Source organism: Scardinius erythrophthalmus (genome assembly GCF_964197995.2).
Source record: "Scardinius erythrophthalmus genome assembly, chromosome: 3".
In the NCBI taxonomy this organism is placed as follows: domain Eukaryota; kingdom Metazoa; phylum Chordata; class Actinopteri; order Cypriniformes; family Leuciscidae; genus Scardinius; species Scardinius erythrophthalmus.
This window is the reverse complement of record NC_138223.1, coordinates 15,838,309-15,860,846: the sequence shown is the minus strand read 5'-3', so window position 1 is coordinate 15,860,846 and position 22,538 is coordinate 15,838,309. Positions and strand designations below refer to the sequence as shown.

At 37.1% G+C, this 22,538-nt stretch overlaps 2 protein-coding genes across 8 annotated transcripts in view; one reads left to right on the top strand and one right to left on the bottom strand.

Annotated features, from left to right (window-relative positions):
* The first annotated feature begins 3 nt into the window (after positions 1-3).
* On the top strand, positions 4-12,422 carry LOC308687728 (putative methyltransferase NSUN7). Its single transcript, XM_081360444.1, has 14 exons — positions 4-289; positions 626-762; positions 933-996; positions 2,268-2,744; positions 4,587-4,645; positions 4,735-4,871; positions 5,479-5,631; positions 5,726-5,909; positions 7,344-7,557; positions 7,681-7,824; positions 7,896-7,997; positions 9,051-9,168; positions 9,411-9,510; positions 10,989-12,422. Exons 4-14 carry the CDS (start codon positions 2,285-2,287, stop codon positions 11,868-11,870), a joined length of 2,553 nt encoding a protein of 850 aa, XP_081216570.1. The 5' UTR covers positions 4-289; positions 626-762; positions 933-996; positions 2,268-2,284; the 3' UTR covers positions 11,871-12,422.
* A 659-nt stretch (positions 12,423-13,081) lies between these two features.
* The window catches only part of apbb2b (amyloid beta (A4) precursor protein-binding, family B, member 2b), a 62,626-nt gene continuing 53,169 nt past the window's right edge, over positions 13,082-22,538 (bottom strand). For 2 of the 7 annotated variants that reach the window (XM_081360573.1, XM_081360577.1), the window contains 6 exons: positions 22,241-22,328; positions 21,859-21,942; positions 21,187-21,228; positions 20,356-20,471; positions 20,019-20,198; positions 13,082-17,181 (listed from right to left, as the gene is read on the bottom strand). In XM_081360573.1, coding sequence (XP_081216699.1) covers positions 17,011-17,181; positions 20,019-20,198; positions 20,356-20,471; positions 21,187-21,228; positions 21,859-21,942; positions 22,241-22,328 — 681 coding nt within the window. In that variant the 3' untranslated portion in view covers positions 13,082-17,010. The remainder of the gene's footprint in view (positions 17,182-20,018; positions 20,199-20,355; positions 20,472-21,186; positions 21,229-21,858; positions 21,943-22,240; positions 22,329-22,538) is intronic. The other 5 variants (XM_081360574.1, XM_081360578.1, XM_081360575.1 and 2 more) reach the window with 3 other exon arrangements.

Here is a 22,538-nt window from a genome sequence, read left to right as displayed (position 1 = left end):
AGTGACTGGTCTGGAAATTTCTGACAAAGACCGGTGTAGTTTGTTTCGCTGCTGATGTGGAGGTAACTGAGGGAGACTGGGCTCAGAGACCAAAGCAATAAATCATTCAGCAGGATGAATGCAAACGTCAGCCTAATTGTGTCTCATTGGAGCCGACGTGCGTCAGGCACGAGAGGGTTTCAAATGAGCTGAAATTAAGCGTTACTCTGAAGTCTGTTTACCCTTGAAGCCAGAAGTCTGCTCTTTAACTAAACTCCAGTGAATAACAGCATCTCAGAGATTTAAAGAAGTGGGTAAATAGATAAAAGAAACACACTTCCAAATGAACATATATGACACTCTATGAGGTGCTATCGTACACACCTCTTTCTTATCTCAAACCTGTTCGTGTACTATTCACTGTAGGCTATTCAGTGTGTGTGTGTGTGTGTGAGAGAGAGAGAGAGAGAGAGAGAGAGAGAGAGAGAGAGAGAGAGAGAGAGAGAGAGAGAGAGAGAGAGAGAGAGAGAGAGAGAGAGTGTGTGTGTGTGTGTGTGTGTAATGATGAGCTGCTGATAGCTAGCTGACTATATCTGTAGACAGAAGATTCACACTCTGTTGACAAGAACAAATGTTGTTGTTGTAGTGACACAAGATCTCAGAGAGAGAGAGACCGTATGTGAGACAAGGGGGACAGACCGATAGAGAGAGGGCTCCTAATTCTCACAATCTGCTCTCATATTCATACCTGTTGCTGAGCTGACTGCGCTTACGTTATGAGAGGTGCGTATTAAAATTTAATTTTGACTAATTCGATTTTATTTAGAATTAGTTGTTTCTAAATTAAACCTGGTAATAAGCAAACAGTTAACAGGATTTTGAAATTTAAAACCAAAAGAAATGTTATGGTGTAAAATAAATAAGAAATATTTAAGATTATGCACTATTTCTAGGTCACAGGTTCTAGTGGTCCCAGGCTTTTGGAGCCAACTGTATTTTCACACTTCTTCAGGATTGGTAAGATTACTTAATGGTTTTGAAAAAAGTCATTTATTTTCTCACTAACGGTGCATTTATTTGATCAAAAATACATTAAAAAACTGTATTATTGTGAAATGCAATTATAATTTAAAATAAATGTTTTCCTATTTTAATATATTTAAAAAAATGGCAAAGCTGTGTGTGTGTGTGTGTGTGTGTGTGTGTGTGTGTGTGTGTGTGTGTGTGTGTGTGTGTGTGTGTTTGTAGCAATGTAGAAGTTTTAACTGTCACCTTTGATCAATTTATTGCATCCTTGCTGAATAAAAGTATTACAGGTGAAACTCGAAAAATTAGAATATCATGCAAAAGTTCATTTATTTCAGTAATTCAACTTAAAAGGTGAAACTAATATATTATATAGAAAATTACATGCAAAGTGAGATATTTAAAGCCTTTATTTGTTATAATTTTGATGATTATGGCTTACAGCTTATGAACATTTTCAAAATTTCTTAGATTTTGAATTTGGGGTTTTCATAAGCTGTAACATATATATATATATATATATATATATATATATATATATATATATATATATATATATATATATATATATATATATATATATATATATATATATATAATATAATATAATATAACAAATAAAGGCTTGAAATAACTCACTTTGCATGTAATGAGTCTATATAATATATTAGTTTCACCTTTTGAGTTGAATTACTGAAATAAATGAACTTTTGCACGATATTCAAATTTTTCGAGTTTCACCTGTATATCTTTCAGAAGAAGAAAAAAGTCTCACTGACCCCAAACTTTTAGACAGTACAGTGGAGTTCAAAACTCCACATTGAAAATCAGTTAAAATGATTGAAATTCCACTAAAATTCTGATTTAAATTAAGCAATTAACAGAAAGAAAGAAAGAAAGAAAGAAAGAAAGAAAGAAAGAAAGAAAGAAAGAAAGAAAGAAAGAAAGAAAGAAAGAAAGAAAGAAAGCTGCTGTATACTGAATATTCTTTTGCATACAGAGTGAAAATACTATGTAAACAAAATGCTGTCAAATATAATAAAATGTGATGATTCCTATTGTATCATGTAGGCTATAAAGACCGAATTACCGGTTTACTGTGTGAGAAACCCTATTCAGTGTGAAATTAACACAGAATGTTATTTGCAAAGTTAAATAATTGGCTTTTATATTGTCACAGTTGAAAACTCCTGGATTAAATAATGTGTGTAAAATAATAATAAATGATCTATGATACTCACTAATTCAGTATTTATTCACAGAACTTGGCTCTAGAAGAATGGTTAAACAGACTCTCAACTCCACACTGGACTCAGATCTGCCTGATGTCACATCACTGAACTTACTGGATCAAGAATCCACTCCTAAGAATAAAGCACACACTCCAGAGTCTCCCAAGGACCCTGTGAGGAAAGTATGTGTTCAGTCCCTTAAAAAGAGGGTCACTGCAGTGTTTGCAGAAAGGAACCGAGTCAGGATGGAGAGAGGGGGGACACCTTTGGGATTCCCCGACTCTGTGTACTTTCATGCTGCAGCTATTTTCCAGAAAACTCATGTGGAGAAAGACCTCGCACACAGACTCATTCGCTATGGGCACATCAGTCCCGGTGGAGATGATGATGATGATGATGATGATGATGATGATGATGATGATGATTCTGGGATTGTCGGTGACAGTGATGCCAACACCAAGCAGAATGAGCACTGGGCATATGAGCTGGCATTTAACAGCCTGAAATGTAAGTGAAAAATAAAGCCAGGCCTTAAAACCAAAATGGAGTTTGTATGATTATCTGGATGAGAATTGCTTTTTCTTTAAAATATCATATTTCAGTATTCTCCTTCAGCTTAAAACTGGGCTTTACCTGCCTGATCTTGTATGAGAAACAACAATACAAGTAGGAAATTTGGTAGGAATGTAAATATCATAAAGTGATGAGATTTAGACAGCACAAGAATCTAACGTGTCCAGTTTATCTTGATTGTTTTTGGAGCGTGCAGTTAATGTCCCTGTGGTCCCTGATGTCATGCTATTTGTGGCCCACAAATCTTTAACATCAATTATTCAGTTCCTCAGATACAGGACTCAAAGGTGCAGTTGGAAACAGATGAAGAGTCATAAACGTATAATACTATTACCCAGAATTCCACAGTTATTTCCTATCCTGTCCAAACTGCAGAGGAGAGTTTTTCCTTTTGCTAATGTTGTTAGAATAGACTGGAGTTTGTTGTCACACATTTTATTTTTTGGTAGTTTCTGAATGAAACTTGAAGTAATTAGTCAGTGTTGCAGATTATTTCCAAAATATTGTTAAAATTCTTATTTTATATTGACCTAAAGTGTATTACTTTTAACTCAACATTTTATTTTATTTTATTTTATTTTATTTTATTTTATTTTATTTTATTTTATTTTATTTTATTTTATTTTATTTTATTTTATTTTATTGCCGGCTTTGAACATTAGGGTGTCTACAAATATAAAATCTAGACATTTTTAAAATCTAGAAATAAGAAAGTTTCATTGTATTGCTTCTAAAGTTTTACAGTATATCAGTAAATGTAGATTTGAAGATAATAGACTGACTTTCAGGGTGTGGTTCAGTGCCTGAAAAAAAGAAGTCTCACACTCTCCATACTCTCCATAGAAGTAATTTATTTCCCTCTGACCTCATCTTTCCATGCCTTCCCCTCTTCTTTCGATTACTGAAGTCCTGAATCAATAATTTGGAGATGTCTGGTCACATTCTGGTTGGGTTTCTCCTTGTAGCTTAACATGTCTGACTCATCCCCCCCCCCCCCCCCCTCTCTCTCTCTCTCCCTTCCTCTGCTTTGCCCTCACTTTCTCAGACTTTTTGCTTAGGGGAGCCTTTTTTACTTTTTTCTTTTTTTAAGGACATCTATTTGCTTTTAGTGCAGTCGGGTCAGACATCAGTTCACTGACTGCTATAGCACTTTAATGGCTGCGCTGAGCTGTGAGCATGAGGTCAGTTCATATTCGCAGTCAGTTCTATCATCCAGAAACGCAGACAACAAATGATTTAAATTTATATATTCAGATAGGATTAGACATAAGCTTATCAGTCTTGTTTATTAAACAATAATTTAAAGGGGCAAAACTATATATATATATATTTTTTTTAATGTATATTCATTTTTTTCACAAATTTTTTAAAAAGATTGTTTTTTTCTTGTTCCGAGCTTAAATCTAAAAATAATCTTACATCTAAGAAAGATAAAAAGGCATTTTCCTCTCCGAAGTAATATTTTACAAGACATAAATTCAGATTATTTTTTATTTTAAAATAGTCTGGATTCATTGTTAATTTAAATTCAACTCACATTCATTCTTTTTTTAATTCAGTAAGCCATGTCTGAGTTGGAATCCAGCTATTTTTAAATTAATTTCTCAGCAAAACTGATGTAACTCACACATCGGTTTTGCTGTTGGGTATTTTAGGATCTCTGGAGTATATTGTTGGGTTTTTTGCTCCCCACTACATGTCTTCATATTATGGTGTTGAATTACAACTAACCACCATCTTCTAAATATCACAAACTCTCTCCTGCTACCATCACAGACCAAGATCTACTGGAGGAGATCCTGACTGACAGCTACTTTTACCGTTCTCAGCAAATGGTGGGTCTGTTGACTGACATCTGCCCTTTTGTGTTGGTATCGGGATTGACTTTGATGTGCTTGATGTGTGAGTTTGTGTTTCTCTTCAGCCAGACGACCTCATGGCTCTTGTGGTGGTCGTACTCTATGACCTCCTTGACAGGAAGTTCGAGCCCAGAGAGCCAATCAAAAGAGTAGAGGAAGGACGTATAAAAGAAGTGAGACAGGTGGAGGACAGCCTTTATAGGTCAGTATGAGCAGGTCTGCCCTGTGAAAATTCATCCTTTATAAAGTTAGACTGAATCATGTTCTGTGAATCATGTTTGGAGTGAAAAATCTCAACTGTGTATTTTCTGAGAAAAATGTGTCCACAAATTTCAGAAAAATTCTCAACAAAGATTTTGATGGATGCCTGTTTCCTCAGTTTTATACATCTCAAAATTGTGATTTCTCGTGATTTCGACTTTCTGTCCTCCAATTGTGACTTTGTTTAATGTGACCTCATATTTAGCAATTGTGACTACTTTTTAACTCTGAAGCAGAAATAGAATTTCCATAGATTAGAACTCATACTTTATTAATCAAATTTTTAAAGGACTAAATTACCTGGGTTGTTGTAAACATACATTTTATAGCTCTTTCAAAATAATTGTCCCATTTTTATCGCTCCTAAAATGAGTTTTGGGAAGAACTTCTGAGGCTAAGATAATACTTAAATGAAGCATATCTGAGAACTCCATTAAATGTCCTGAATTTCAAATAAAATCAACTAAAAAAACTCCTCTGGGGTTATGCCACAGCTCTTTAAAGACATTGGACTTTATAAATGGTGTTTGTATATTTGTGTGTATCAGGTTCAAGACCAAACTGGAAGCATCACTGGCTCAGTGCAGAATAAAACAGAATTTGCTGACAATTGACAGTTACCTGCCTCCAGCTGTGAGGGCTAAACAACAAAGATCACAGACAGTACCGATCTATGCCTGGGTCAACACCCTCAAATCCAGGTAGTGTTTCTGTGTGTGTGTACACAAATGTATTCTTCTTATTTAATATATACACCGCCTGATATATATTGTGTTTTTATACCAATTCATCCAGCATTGAAAACGTGTGTGAAACTCTGCGGACATCGGGCTTCACTCAGGTCGATTCACACATGCACCTGGTGGGAAATGTGTTCTGTAAGGACAAACACTGTTCTAATGTCCTGCTGTTTCCCAGAAGGCTTACAAAACAACTGGAGAAAACCAAACTAGTGACAGAACACAAACTAATAATACAGGTAATAAAGACACATAAGCATTATTCATTCTATATTCATGATTCTTTATCTTGCAATTCTTATTATCTTATAGCCTGGAAATCCAGACCTAAATCTAAAAGATTAATGGTCTGGGGTCGACTAATGAAAATCGCCCAGCTCAAGCATGCATTTGAAAATCTCACTGCACGCAATTGGATAACGCTATGACCAATCACAACAATAAACCCCATAAGCTTAGCTACCAGCGGAGCTAACTGGTAGATACAAGCGGGAAGGAAGTCGACCGGAAGTTGAAGCCGGCCGCGTGCCACCATCTTGTAGCAGAACTTCACCTGCTGTTAGCATCCCATTGACTCCCATTCATTTTGGCGTCACTTTGACAGCGAATAACTTTACATCTGAGGCGTTTGAAGACTCCATTTGTCCATTATTTATTTCTAAAGAAACACGACAATGTATAAAATGCTCCATTACCTTGTAGCTTATGTTATGGCCCCGTAGAAGCAGTTTTTGTAAAAGTAGGCTAACGATTGCGTCATAACCACGCGACTCTCTGTTGCACAGTAGAGAGATTACCGTATGGACGGGAGGAGAAGCTCGCGGGCAATCGGGGAGACGTGGAGGCAAAATGACAAAATAATTAATCAGAATACCTAGCAAAAGTTGCTCCTGCTCCTAGCTCATGGACATCTCCTACTCACACTCTCCGTCTCTGCAAGATTCGGAAGGGAATGATTCAGATTTCTCATGCCACAGCCACTAAGACAGAGGGGTTGCTCACGTCACATCTACGTCGTCACGCTCTGTTTGAGTCTGCGCGTCAGGAACGGAAGTCCTAAAAATTTGCTAAAAATGGGCTTCACTTGTCTCAATTGAGTTCCAATGAGATGGCTCTGTCCACTTCTTATACTGTCTATGGGTAGATACTCTTGCCGTATCCGGTCGGCAAAACAGCTCGGCTTTTTTGCAAAGGAACGATTCGAGCGGCGTCTTCTGTTCCTGTTTTAGATAAAAAGCCAAGTCTAACTCATTCATTGTAGCAGCCAAAGCCGTTTCAAACAACTGGTGTTCATCCATAGCCATCTTGCAATGTTTACTGATGACTTTGACGTCACAGCGCTGTCGTCATCTGTTTAGCTCGCCTCTGGCCCGCCTATATCAGATAACCCGATGTGATTGGTGCAGCTCAGATCGAGGGGCATATTTAATGAGCATCATTACTCGACACCAGAGTAAATTCAACTTGTGCTCTCGCGAGAACTCTGGATTACCAGGGTAATTATCTTATTTCTTGCAATTCCGACTTTATTTCTCCCAATTGCGAGATTATAACTCGCAATTCTGTCTTATTGTTCTCAGAATTGTAAGATATAATTATGGCGGAAACAAGCTTCAATGTCATTCTGATGGTGCAAACACATATCCAGGATTAATGTGTGTGTGTGACTTCAGGATAAATCTCGCAGTCTGGCTGCATGTGCGGTTGGCCCGCTGTTGGTGGAGGGTGGTGACGTTCTGATGGTGGGGTCTTTCTCTGCTTGGACTGTGGCTCATGTGGCTCTCCAGGCCATTGCCTGTTCTGGCTGTGTACATGTATGTGGGGTCCTTAATGTCTCCACCTTTAACAAGGAATTACAAACTATCCTCACCTCTATTGGCAGCAAAAGTAAGTGTTACCCTGCCTAACCTTATAATGAGTAAATGTCTGCACACCGTAGTATAGTGCCTTTCCTGTGTTTAGCCAGTGGTGAAGCATTGATGCTCGGGTGTTTTCTGTCTTTTTGCATAGATGTGAAACTGATGCCTGAGTATTTCAATGAGCTTAATGAATGGGATATGCGTATTCAGAAGGTCCGGGTGATTGTGTTGCTCCCACGGTGTTCTGTCTCTGCGCTCTGTAACCCCGTTGAGTTTATCCTCAAGGAGAATGGAGGTACAGCAACAAATATGTATGATCTGATCATTTGAAACAGCATTTCGAGATAACACACTGCTCTTTATCAGACAGAGGGCTGTTGCATGGCCTATCTAAAGGAACCATCTCTGACAGTAAACTGAAGCCACTAGTTGATAAGCAGACACAAGACCTCGGCCATGCACTTAACTGTGAGTCACGCACACGCACACACACACACACAATGTTGGGTTTCTATGATTTATGGGGACTTTTCATAGACATAATGATTTTTATACTGTACAAACTGTATTCTATCCTCTACACCCTAACACTACCCCTAAACAAAACCACAACCACACAACTTTCTGCATTTTTACATTTTCCAAATATTTAGAATGATAGCGTTTTTTCTCATGGGACCTAAAAATGTCGCCACAGTCAAAGATTTCTGGAATTACCATCTTTATTGAGGATTTTTTTTTCCCCACAATGTTACCGGGACCACACTCACTCTCACACACATTCATTTACTACCTGATTTTTTTTTTTTTTTGTGACACTGAAAAGTTCCATGTCTAAAGCTTTTTCTATTAATTTATTTTACTGAACCTATTTTTTATCTGTGTTCATGTTCTCTCACCACACTACAAAAATAATTGACTAATAATAATGAATTCATAACAATTAAAAATAATTAATCAGTAATTTTGTCTTATTTTCCAGTAAAAAGCTAAAAAATATTAATCATGTAAACAATATATAGATTATTTCTTGATGACCACAGTTTATGCATTAACTTGATAACATTGTTTTCTGCATACATTTTGCAGTTTAATTACAGTAGGAAGGCTTATAATATTACAAAAGATTTAGCTTACTATTCATTTTAAGTTGTCCTTGTAACAGTTAAGTACTGAGTAAAAATAAAAGTGCACAACACGTACTTACTAAAGCATAGGGTTAGTTGCTTGTAATTGTATTTATTTACTGTTATTACTGTAGTAAGTACGTGTAACAATGTAACGCTAAAATAAAATGATTTAAAATAAATGCTCTTTTTCAAATAAATGTTTTAAATTTTCTATTCATCCAAGAATCTTGAATTTTTTTTTATTGTTTCCACAAAAAATATTAAGCAGGCTAAGACTTACTTCAAAAACGTAAAAAAGATATCACAACCCCAAATTTTTTGTTTGTTTGTTTAATAATCATACATTGACTAAATCACATCATGTGGTTTAACTTGACTTTCTTAACTGCAGTTCCTAAAGTGAAAGGCGTAGTGTACTGCACATGCTCAGTATATCCAGAGGAGAATGAACAACTTGTGAAGAGAGCGCTTGGAAACGCAGAAAGCAAAGCAAAAGCTTTGCCCTTCAGGTAACACACACACACACACACACACACACACACACACAAACACTGTCCAAGCATTAAGTCCTTCCTGTCACACGCCACTAACTGTACGGATTTAAAGTTGCTGTATCCATGGAAACAGCAGTTAATCCATGGAAAAGCAAGTGGGGAAGGATTATGAATGTTTGAGCTATGAGAAAATGGATATAAGTTAGATTGAATTTACAACACAAACATCTCTTTTTCTTTCTACATGTTTCTCACAGGCTGGTCAGTGCAGGATGGGATGATGAGAAAGAGAAGTTTTTCAGAACTGAATCATCTGACGTCACAAATGGCTGTTTCCTCTGTGTGATGAAAAGAGAGGTAAGAAGGAAAGAGACAGAATCAGACTAACAGATTTTTTAACATAATAATTATATCATATATATATATTAAACAAAGGATTTTTTACAGCCATAATGATATGCTATGATTCACATATGTTAAAATGTGTATGTGTGTGAGTAGAGAACTCACACACACACACACACACACACACACACACACACACACACACACACACACACACACACACACACACACACCGCTCTCATCCAGAGCTTGATGCATTGCTGTCCTAAATACTGGCAGTGTAGCTCCGGTTCACACTAAATAATGAACACTTGTGTCTGATCACATTAGCATCCACACAAGACCACACACAGCAAGAGAAACAAGCCTGTAGCTTCTTGTGTGTGTATGTGTGAAAGCTTGCATGTGCACTAGACAGTGTATAGACTGGAGCTAGTTTTTCTACTACATTGAACTACATTTTTCAGGCTAGTTTTTTATTATTATTTTTTTATTATACATTGCTCCCAAATGTTGTCATTATGGGAATCTGCCATTAATCATTGATAGTAAAACAGTTGTGAAACACAAAACAATAATGAAAATATTGAAACTATATTATGGATGGATGGATGGATGGATGGATGGATGGATGGATGGATGGATGGATGGATGGAATGAATGTAAAATTCAAAAGTGGGGTTGGGGTTGGGGTTAGTAATTATTATTCAGCAAGGATGCATTAAATGTATCTAAAGTGACAGTAAATATATTTATAATATGTAATATTTCTATTATTTCTTTTTAAAGAAATGAATACTTGTATTCAGCAAATTAAATTAATCAAAAGTGACAGTAAAGACATTTATATAGATTTTCTATTTAAATACTGTTCTTTTAAACTCTATTAATCAAAGAATCCTAAAAAATCATGGTTTCCATATTGAGCAGCACAACTGTTTTCAACATTGATAAATAATAATCATATTATTATAATAATAAATGTTTCTTGAGCCAAATCAGCATTATGATTTCTGAAGGATCATGTGACACTGAAGACTGGAGTAAGGATGCTGAAAATTCAGCTTTGCCATCACTGGAATAAATTACATTTGAAAATATATTAAAATAGAAAACAGTTACAACGGAGAACGAGTATTTGATACACTGCCAATTTTGCAGGTTTTCCTACTTCCAAAGCATGTAGAGGTCTGTAATTTTTATCATAGGTACACTTCAACTGTGAGAGACGGAAACTAAAACAAAAATATGGTTCAGCAACCTTTTGGTTAAAATCCAGTTGACAGAAGTTGTGTAAAATCAGTCGATCAGATTAGAACATCTTTGTACTTTCCAGGTTTGTGAGCAATGTGAACGGACTGTCGAAAGACCTTGGATGTGCCGTCTATGGCTGAGACTATTGCGATTAAACCCTTACGACAATTAGCCCTGGTCTCACTATACATAATAACATTGCACTATGTACATGTGTGTGTTTTCTTTCTTAACAGCAAGACCCAGCAGAGGCAGAAACTGTGCAGGACATTTTGGCTCGAGCTCTTGCTAAAGGTTTGTTGGGGGGGCTGGCGCCTTCTGACCCCCTGAATGGAGGGAAACCGAAAAAGAGGAAAAAACAAAAGGGATCTACATCAATTGTTCCGCCTTCCTCTCTGATTGAGCCTCCTGCATCAGTGATGATCAGTCCGAGTCCTCCAGCTGTCAGTGTCAGTCAGACAGCAGCCGCTCCAAAACACACTTCTAGAGTCCTGACTGACAGTTCCACAATCCTAGATCACACTCCACTCTCTAAAAGTCAAACTTCCACATTTATGGATGCCACATTTAGCACTACAAATCATTTTAGTGTTCTAGACCCATCGGAAAACCAGTGTTCCGTTGTGCGAAAGAAGCGACCAAAAGGTCATAAGCCTCAAGCTAAAGTTGCTAAGCAGTCTGGGAGAAAAAAGAGGTCTAAATCCCACACTCGTAAAGAACGCCAAAGCAGGTCTCGACCTCCACGCAAGAGACTCCTGCACCTTCGGCCGTCTCAACACACCACTGTTAACTCCATTAAACCAACTCCACCTCATACCAAACCTGCTGCCATCAGAACCCCAGCGTCCCCGCATAGATCCAGACATCTGCACAGCAGAGCCACGTCTCAACGAGAATCTGTTAAACCGAAAACGGAAATGATCCAATCAGAGGCCTGCGAGCCTTACAGGGAGGAAACCCGGTCAAGAGAGCTCAGTCTCCCTCCCGTTTATCCGCTCAGTCCTTCACACCTCTCTTCGTCCCCATACTCCTCCAATTTCTCCAGCAGTCTTTCCTCTTCCAGCAGCATCGCCAAAGGCCGAGACTCGATCATTTTACGTTCACAGACATGGCGCTGAGTTACAACCTGTTGGTCATACACACACATCCTGTGTGCTTCCATACAAAAGAAGAATTGTGGTAAGCAATGTGTGCAGATTAAGGCAAGGTAGCCTGATCTCATGACTATAACAATCTTTTTGAATTATTTATGTTGATATATGCGGTTTGTTGGCATTACTGTAACTGTTTGTATCATGTATACCATGTTGAATAAATTATTTTATTTGTGATATTTAACCGGCAGAGGAAGGTCCTAATTGTATTGTGTGTTAGATGGTTTGGTATCAAAAATCTGTGGTGGTGTATTACTTTTAAATTAAACCACATTCATCTTATTTAATGTAAACAACACTTTGTATCTGATTTAATTGTGCATTTAAATGAATTCAATAAGTATTTCTTATTTAATTATTAATTTAATTTAAACCAGATTTTATATCACTATAAAATGTTTTTTATTATCTTCATTTTGTCCACTATTTTATTCACCATATTTTATTTGTTTGTTTTGACCTTCTTCTTAAAGGGATACTTCGCTGTTTTTTCATATTAAACTATGTTATTCCCTTAACTAAGACGAGTTGATACCTCTCTCATCTCAGCGCGGTGACACTTTGATAGCACTTAGCTTAGCCCAGTTCATTCATTAGGGACCAAACAGAGATGAAGTTAGAAGCGACCAAACACCTCCACGTTTTCCCTATTTAAATACAGTTGCACGAGTAGTTACACGACCAAGTATGGTGACACAAAATAAAACGTGCCGCTTTTCTAAGCGGGTAAAAAAGGATAACTATAATGCATGGCGGAATAGCACTTGAAGTTGGAAGCACTTCGACTCGGCGCAGTAAAAAGTCACGCTTGAAGAGCTCATTAGAACCATAGACTGTAAAAAAATAGATTAGAACCAACGCTTTTTTTTCGCGGGTCTGTGTGAACGGGGATCATTTTAACAACTTTGTCGTCTAAATGTGAAAAATCCAAAAGATTAAAACTTTTCCATTTTTAGTACGAAAATGTATGATTTTAAGAGAAATGCTAAGCATGAAGGTCCACCCATAAACCTCAGTGGTCCATAAGATGAGATCATATGAAAACACAAATTCGACAAAACCTAAAATATTTACAAGCTACCGTGAGATGAATTTCATTAAGACAATTCTTTCAACCAACAATACTCACTATACAGTATGTATGAGATCAATTAACAGTCAAAGAAACATTTAGATGTATTTAGTGATATGCCATTTATTTTCACAACAGTTTACATTTATATGGTGTACAAATTAGTGTAGAGCAGAGAAAGCCAATGTTTCCACAAAAACGTATTTGAGTTTACTTCAGTAGAGTGTTCATTTTTAGCTTATTAGTTCTTGTGATGAGAATTCCCCTGATAGTCATCAATCAGAGTGTTTCACCATACAAGAACACAAGAGTCAATCAAACACACTACTCTTGGCTAACATGAGAATGATGATTCTATGCTGAATTATTGTACTGGACTACATTACCCATAAGCCCCCTTCCTCTAGCATGTAACAGCTGACTTTGCTGGTTGGCAGCGAATTAATTTCTAAACAAAGTGTGATTAATTCTTATTCACCGTGCCCCCCCCCCCCCCTTAAAAAAATCCAAAAGAAATTGCATTGTATAAGACCCAACATCACAAAGTGAAATTCACATGAAAGAAATAAACAAAAACCAACGTGCACTTCTTCAAAACTGCAAAGAGATAAAAAGAGGGGGTGCAGTACGCAGACAGATTGGACAAGTCTATACAGACGACGCTTAATTCAGCATCTCATACTCTGATTATCTGCAGGGTGAAAGCAGAACACGATGGGCCGTGTGTGTCAAGATACAGGAGTAATGGTTATAGTGGAGCTAGCCGAACATCTACATACTGCCCAAACAAATGCGTTCTAATTTTGGTTATTGTGAAAAATATGATTGTGACAAACTTGATGAATGTATCTGTTGACGAAATTGTTTAAATTGACATTTTGGAACATACACTAAAATGACCAAAATGGCGTGTAATATAATATAAGTTATCATCATCAGGGTGCTTGACCTAATTAATAGAACGCTAGTCCCTTTGCTGCTGTAACAGCTTTCACTGCTTCCGATTCTGCTCCTATTTTAGCGATACGCATTAATAGAAGGACCTCTTTTATCGTTGTGCCGTGTCTCAGTGATTTTTCAGTGTCTTGCACATGGGCGCCACATTTTTAAAACTTTTAAAGTCACCATGAAACCAAAACCGACAACTTTTTTTAATGGATTATTGTAGTGTTTATTATAATTTATGTGTGCTGCACATGTATTTTTTTCATTCATGGGCCCTCGTAATCTCTGATGACGTGTTTACTGGCATGAGGGCAGGACAACCCGTCACTCACATGAAGAGATCATAGCAATAAACATTTTTCTTGTTCGAGAAGCTGTCTTACTTGGATATTCATCACAATAGGGAAGAAAAGATGATTGAGACTCTGTGTTTGTTGCCAATTTCCTGCATTGTTTCTCAAATTGCGTTAAAATTGCGATAAAGTTGCGTTAAAGTTGCAGCTGATCTTATTGCATATGCATTTGTTGGAGTTTCCCTTTCAGACGCAAAAATTATGGGACGAGAGTATTTAAATGAATCCCGCAAGGTGATTTACTAAGGTCTGCGCTCCTCAATTTACTGTTTTTTTTCCGCCCAAAACAACATGTCTTAAACCAGACGCTAATTGATAGATTAGATATTTTCACTCCCATCTCTCACGCTAACTTGCCCTGTTTAGTAAATCTGGCCCTTAGTGTATTCTAAAGCAGTATCTAATGTTGGTTTGGGCAGAACGTGAAGGTCCTACAAGGCCTTTCGAATGTTATGTCACCGAGGCAGCATCCGAGCACACACAGCTCTTTCGAGAGTCACCAGAGTAACTGTACAATGTTTTGGATTGACATTTCTTGTTTGATTTGTTGTCCGAGACAGGGTAAAGAATGTCTAAGCATATGATACATCACAATAAAACCAGTATATACCGATATAAAATAGAATAAATAAAATAAAAAATATCATTTCTGTTCAGTACAGTTATTCTTCTTAAATTGTCCCAGGACATGCAAGGCAATGTGTCTTTTTTTCTCTCTCTCTCTCTCAAATCTTCCTCAGAGCTAAAAGAATGCATAGATAGACACTTACAGTTCACATCTCCTCCCCTAGAGCTAGCTCTCCTAAAAAGGACCATAAAATAAATTCATATTCACAATTTCTACCATCATTCACTCTTCTTATTTTCTTTGTTTTGTCAGTTGGTTTATCTACAACACACACATGAGCTTTTTTTTCTTTACAGTATGGCCAGAACAAATGGGATCACAAGACATGCCAAGGCAAGTACGACCAAAATAAAACAGAAAACATGACAAAATAAAAGCATCTGAAATTTGAAAAATAAAGCCTTATGATATGATGTTTGCTATATATAGATACTGTATGTACACACATAAGTGATTCGTCAAAACCCTTGTGAAAGAAAGGGTAAGTCTAGGAATAGAGGTGGCACGCCAGAGCACAGCAAGACCACGTGGGTAAAGCGTGCGGGTCAAAGAAAAACACAACATTTGTGAAGCGCAACCAGGACACGTAGAGCCACTAATGACACCCGAACGTGAGGAACGGATACTGGAACTGAAATAGATCTTTAGTTTTTCCACTAACTTGGATGTGCTGCAGATATTTTTGACTTTCAGTCACTGGAAAGCCTCTTGAGGAAGTAAGCACTACGCTGGGGTTCAAAGCAGAAGTGACACCATTGAACTGTTTGGCTCTAAGCAAAGTTCTTCCCGCCTCCTGTATTTCGCCCTACGAGAAATTTAGTTCTCTTCTGCAACATTCTCTCTTTCAAAAGAAAAAAAAAAAAGAGGCAATTTCACTTTGGAAATATAAAAAGCACATTCATAATTTACATCTACACACTGAACTGAAGAGGTCATGTCCTTCCGACTGTGTTAATGCAGGGCAAGTCTATGGGGATGTTTGATTTAACAACGTTGTTCATTTCACGTCCGCATCTTTTACAAGCCTCCTCGTCGACTTCCGGTGAAGACAAGCGTGTCAGCAGAGCTTCTTGAAGAAAAAAAAAAATAAAAATCATTTGGTGAAAGCTTTGATGTGTTTTGACATTAATGCTGTTCGACTTAATTTCCAACTTCCTACTTGGAAAAGTGCAAAGGAACTTCACTTGAAGTCGAACTCCCAACTTGCGCATTGTTGACGTTGAACAAAAGCAATGCTAAGTTAGCATTGTTGTTTTGTTGTCTTAAGGTGCAGTCACATTCACTGTTGTTTGGCCGATTTTTGAGTTTGAAACCAAGCCATTTCAGTAGGAATCCGTGTGACTGGTATTTCTCCACTCGCATCAGGCAAATTCGTTGCATTCGCCAACAGAAAGCTGCTTGGTTTGAAAGTGATTTCTGTGTGGACTGCGCTTCATACATCGCTACACTATTGACAATGGACATTTTTGCCTGCAAAATTTCACTAAAATATCACTGACGATTTACACAATCTTTTGAACATTGAAGCACCTTGGTCAGAAGATGTCAAGTGGGAGTTTTATGACATTACTTCCTCTCATCCATCCATTCGTCTTCTTTTGTGTTCGTCAGTATAACAAAAAATGCAACAAAAAAAACTGACACTTGCGAACATCCTTTAGCAAATGAAGCTCTTCTGCACACCCGCACACATGAACTGTGACGATTTGAAGAAGTTCTGCTGTGTGTCTATTTTGTTCCTTCGGAATTACACAAACTTTCTTCAGTTTAAGTTATCTCTTTTAGCAGCCTTTGTCCAGGTGGAGTGGTGTTTATCAATGGGCGGAGCCTGTTGGTTATTGGCATGCTGGAGAAGCGTGTCTTCCCATGCAGATATACACGACTGACATATGCGTGACGGAAGAGAGAGGCTTGATCAGGTGTGTGTGTGTGTGTTTGCGAGAGTATTTTCTTGGCATTTTATAATTACGTGTAGTTTTTCTTTCAGACAGTTTTCATCCTCTTCATCTCCATCATGTGACTGGACAGGTTATGTACAGGACATTCTGATAATTACTGTATAAGCATGCAGAGCGTGACGGTGAGTATGCGTGCTTGTGTGTCAGATCACTGGGGGAGCTCAGTGACCGGTCTCTTCTGTTTGAGTGTGTCGATGAGGGACAGAACTCCACGTTTGACGCTGGTGGAGACGCGGCGTGTGACTGAGTCAGCAGGGGGCGCCTGTGAGCAGGCTTTCTGAGATGGAGGGCGTGCCACCAGACACTTCTGATACCTCAACTGCAGAGACAAAGAAGAAAACAAGAAGAAAGAGTGAGTGGATGAATTCATGTGTCGAATGCAATGCATCATGCTGGGCTGGAAAAGATCTTCTTTTAACCTTGATCTAGTTAAATTATGAAAAGTTCGGGTGGTAGTTTTGGACACTACACCTACAGTTATAGACAGATAGTCGTGTTGACAAAACAATGTTTACAACAATGAAGCAATATTGTGAATACTGCAATGATTTTAACATCATTTTTTTTATTTGGCCATCAAGTTTCATTCACAGAGGTCTCAGTGGGGCATTTTTCATAAAAATATATTTTGTGCTAAATTTTAGTAGGAAGGTAACAAAGCTGTTTATGGCTCTGTATTTTAATAAATCTAAATATATATATATATATATATATATATATTAGGGCTGTTTATGTTACAGTTTTTCTCAGTCGCTTTGGTGCATTTCTCATAACACTATTTACATTTGCACAACAGTTAATGCAGTTCTCAAAACAATTAGTACAAACTGCAAAACCTAGTTGATAACCTGCAAAAGCGTGTCACTTGCTCAAAATGGATAGCTCATTCCTCAAAAGCAAGTATTTATGTCAATGAATGTGTCAGTGTCATCAAAATGAAAAGTCCTGACACCATCGTTTATGAACAAGATAGTCAAATGGCTTTGTCATGTTTTCATTATGACAGTTTACTCTGTAAATGTTTTCCAATGATAAAAGTCAGATCTTGGTGACACAGTGACTACCTGAAAATGCTCAAGACAGCGCTAAATACTATTTGCACAGCCATTTGAAAAATACAGTAAAGTTAAACATTACTGTATTTATGAGGTAACTGAGTACAAGACACTGAATATGTATGTTTCACATTTTTACTGCATATGCTCTTTGCAATTCTAATTTGTTCACAGCATTGTGCAAAAGAAAAAATACACCATTATTTACAACAAACATAAACTCCCTTTGGGTAGAGCTGTGCACAACTGTACGCAATATTGCAGTACATATTGGAACTGAACATACAACATACATAGTGCTGTAATCATTCATGCACATCCAGACGTTCCTCTCTTTAATCTACATCCCAGCGAATATCATCTCTTTCTCAATTGCAAATTGTTCAATTTAGGAGACTTTTTCAGCATTTTTTGTTGTTGTTTTATTTTTTAAATGACAGATTTTGACAACTAGTTCAACATTTTTGTATGTAATGACTCAAGCAATGAAATGAGGACTATTAGTTTTATATGGAATGACTATTCATCATTTACAAGTATAGTTAATTTTGACTGACATGACATAAGCAAATGATAATGTTATAAAACAGCAGAGAGTTGTATGAAAGCAATTGATGCATGTCCAAAAGCATTTGCAATTTGTTGGAAGGAATGAGAAACTGCTACTATGATGTGCACAAATGACTAAATGTTGTGGAGGTTGAACTAACTGTTGTGCAAATGTAAATAGTGATGTGAGAAATGCACCAAAGCGACTGAGAAAAACTGTAACGCGTTAACACATGCAAAATTTCTAATGTGTTAATTTAGCGCAAATAAATGACTGAAGCACGTGAAATTGCGTCATTAACGTAACATCACGCAGTTAGATGATCTTGAGAGTCGGGAATTTATTACACTAAGCATCTACAATGGCACAAGTAACCCTGTAACCCTGGTAGGTCGAAATTTATATTCTAGCGATCAGATCATTTTAAGCCGTTAAACAAATTTCAGTCCAATGATCCAGTAAGCAAATTCATTCAAACAATCAGTCCAAAACAGCAATAATGTAAAGAAAACCATGCTGATTAGAGATGGCAGAGAGAATAGAGACTCACGTTGCATTCTCAGTGAATTATAAATTCCAGTGTCTGATTCGCTTTAAAACACAAGCGCTGTCATATTCTGTGATCATTTCTGAAGAGCACGAGCCCTCACATTGTATTTATGCACAGACACACTTCAGTATATTCACATTGTCTCCACACGTTCAGAATAATGTTTTGATTTGTCATGACTCGTGTCAATGTTGCTTTGTTTAGTAATTCTGAATGGATCTGTGTACAGTCAGATCTGGTTTCATTATTTATTTATTTTTGGAATCTCCATGTGGTCCTGTTCGGTATCATAACTTGACTTGTCTAAACTGCAAACAAGCTCTTTGCTGTTGCACTGAACACATAATATACACTGTGAATTCTGAAAAGTTTTTTTTGAATGGGTGCTTTGGTGTGCAAAAATGTATGAATTATGGACTAATTAAGCGCACTATATATTAAAAAGTTTTGGGATAAGTACTTTTTTGATAAATGAATGAAAATGCTTTTATTCAGCAAAGACAAATTAATTTGTTCAAAAGTCACAGTAAATCTTTTGACATTTATAGTGTTACAAAGGTTTCAAATTTTAAATACATTCAAATACAAGCTTTTGAATGTTCAATTACTCAAAAAATAAGAATAAAATTCCATTTTAAAATATATTAACATCATTTTCTTTCTTTTTTAAAGGGCTCTTTTAAATTGCAAAAATATTTCACAATAATATTACAGTTTTACTATATTTTTCAATAAATAAATGCAGCCTAGGTGAGCATGAGAGACATAATTCAAAGCATTTTTAAAAATTCTTACATTTTGAATGCCAGTTTGTATTCAATAAGCTGAAAAATATTGATATATAATTTTTGTAGCTACATTATATTGTCCAGCTCTGGTCCTGACAACGATTGTGTTTAGTTATAAAGCTTCGCTATAGTGCCCATAGAATAAGACTGCTGCAGTAAGTTTGTAACGCATTTGACGAGGTGTAGAACCGTTGTTCCGGTGTCATAACTCACCATGCACGCTGCCTGAACAGCCTCTGACACACTGCCAGCATTGGGATCACACCAAAAAACATGACACTCAAAGTGCTGGTTCCCAGAGTCCATGACGAACGCGAATGAATGCACATCTTTTCCTACTCCCATGAAGGACAGGAAACGCACACGACACTCCACTAGGACCTCCTCTTCCTCCTAATATAGGTTATGACACCAAGAATCATACACAAACATTTCAACATTTTCAACATTTCAAAGATGATAAGCACACCTGAATTAGTTGTACTATAGCAAAACACATATTTTGGCAATGATGTTATTGGGTTTAACAGGTGAAAAGATCTGTAATTGCCTTCTCTTTGATGACTGTGACTGTTGCATCGGCTACATTCAACATCACTGGGATCCAGTCTTCTCGGATTGACGATGTTATCAAACTGTCTATTGCACCGTTGAGAATGTCCATGCCTAGAAAATAGAGACATCTGACCTTGTAATAGCATGTACAGTTCCAGGAAAAAAGTATGAGAGGCTTTATCTGAATAAATTAGCCATAATTTTCAACAGTCGTAACAATAAACAAATGCAGTCTACTTAAATAACAAACAATGATGCGTTCTCATGTCTTTATTAAACGCACTCAGGGCCAGATTTACTAAACTAGGCAAATCAGCATGATAGCGCAATCCCATAAAAGCTCCGATAGGAGTGGGAAGTTCTGCATGTGATTTACTGACGACGCGCAAATTATGAAAAGAACACAGACACAGCAGGATCATTCCATAATGACCAACGCAATCTACAGAGAGCAGCGCAAATTAGCATCTGGTTTAAGACTTGATTTTTTGGTCGGTAAATAATAGCACGAATACGAGTAAATTGAGTGACGCTAACCTTAGTAAATCACCTTGCGTGATTCATTCAAATACTCTCCTCCCATACATTTTGTGTCTGAAAGGGAAACTAGGGAAACCGACAAATATGCAATAAGGTCAGCCGAAAAAATCACCCTGTCCACGCCTTCTCAGTGCTAATTTTTCACTGCATGTCTTTAGTAAATCCTGACAGTAGTTTTTTAAAGCCAAATGAGGGTTTGCGCTGGCGCAAGATGTTAGTAAATCTGGCCCTAAGTAGGGTGAAAATGATTTCTTCAAAAGCTAACTGGAGTCAGGAGTCATCTAACCTGGTGTCTTAAGACGAGAACGGAGGTCAGAGCCAGCCTGATCTATAAAACAACACGCACAAAGTTTGCTATTTACAAGGCAATCACCGTCAAACAAATGAGATCTCAGAACACCTAAGATGAAGAATTGTTGATTTGCATAAAGCTGAAAAGGGTTAAAGCGTGACCTTAAGAATGTGATGCACACCAGACAGCTCAAAAATGAACTGAAAAAGTTTTGCAAGTAAGAAAAGTGCCAAATGTCTGACAGATGTGCATGGCTGATTCGGAAAAAATATCAACTACCCATTAAATAAGGATTTACATACTTTTTCCACACTGCAATGTAAATATATACACGGTGTTTACAATAAACACATGAAAAATAATGATTGTTTGTCAGTTTAAGCAGACTGTGTTTATCTTTTGTTAAGGATTAGGTCACATTTTATGACCAATTCATTTACATATTTATGCATCCAAAGCGACTCACCTGCATTGAAAGTATAAATATTATCAGTTCATGCATTCCCTGGAAATCAAACCCATGACGGTATTGCTAGCGCCATGCTCTACTGTTTGAGCTACAGGAATTTATCCAGACATATATTTCACATTATGTAAGTGTATGTGAGAAAAAGCGAGAACATGAAAACTATGAGTGCAAGACTACGAGTGAGAGTGATTGCTCACCTATAGGTCTGGCAACCGGCATCATGCCAACGTATAACACCTGGAATTTCTGCACCAGTTCAGTCTTTGGTGTGGGGAACTCTGCTAAGGGTAACACACAAATTACACATTAACACACACCTACTATTTAACAGGGAAGAAATACACATTCACTACCCTTCAAAAGTTTGGAGTAATCCAATTTTTTTATGTTTTTGAACATGTTCTTAAGCTCACCAATTCTGGTTACATTTTAAAATGTATTCAAATAGAAATCAGTTATTTTAAAAAATGTAATAACATTTCATCATCTTACTGTTTTAACTGTATATTTTGTGTAAATGAGACTTCTTTCAAAAACATTAAATCAGTAGGCCAGTAGTGTATAAACACGTTGTGTTACCTTGTAGTGGGACGTCGAGCCCAGCATGTGTTCTGTCCTGTAGGGATCCTCCAGCCATAGCTTTGGCATTTTTGCGCTCTGCCATGATCTATTACACAGGGATCGAACTCATTAGACTCGCTGCCCTAAATCAGCAGCCTAAACAGAATGTGAACCCTGTTTCTTCCTTCTCAGCTACGTTCTATCCTTTCGCACATCCTTGAGACTGTCAGTGGTTTTCTCAGCAATTTTGGTGTTAAACTGTTTTGAATGGGCCATTGAGGATAATGGTGTTGGATGTTGTTTGTATAGTGTGTAG

Coding starts and splice junctions, on each gene's coding strand:
- LOC308687728 (XM_081360444.1), top strand. CDS start 2,285: ATGGTTAAACAGACTCTCAACTCCACACTGGACTCAGATCTGCCTGAT. Junction 7,998..9,050: donor CCTCGGCCATGCACTTAACT/GTGAGTCACGCA, acceptor TCTTAACTGCAG/TTCCTAAAGTGAAAGGCGTA. Junction 9,169..9,410: donor GCAAAAGCTTTGCCCTTCAG/GTAACACACACA, acceptor TGTTTCTCACAG/GCTGGTCAGTGCAGGATGGG.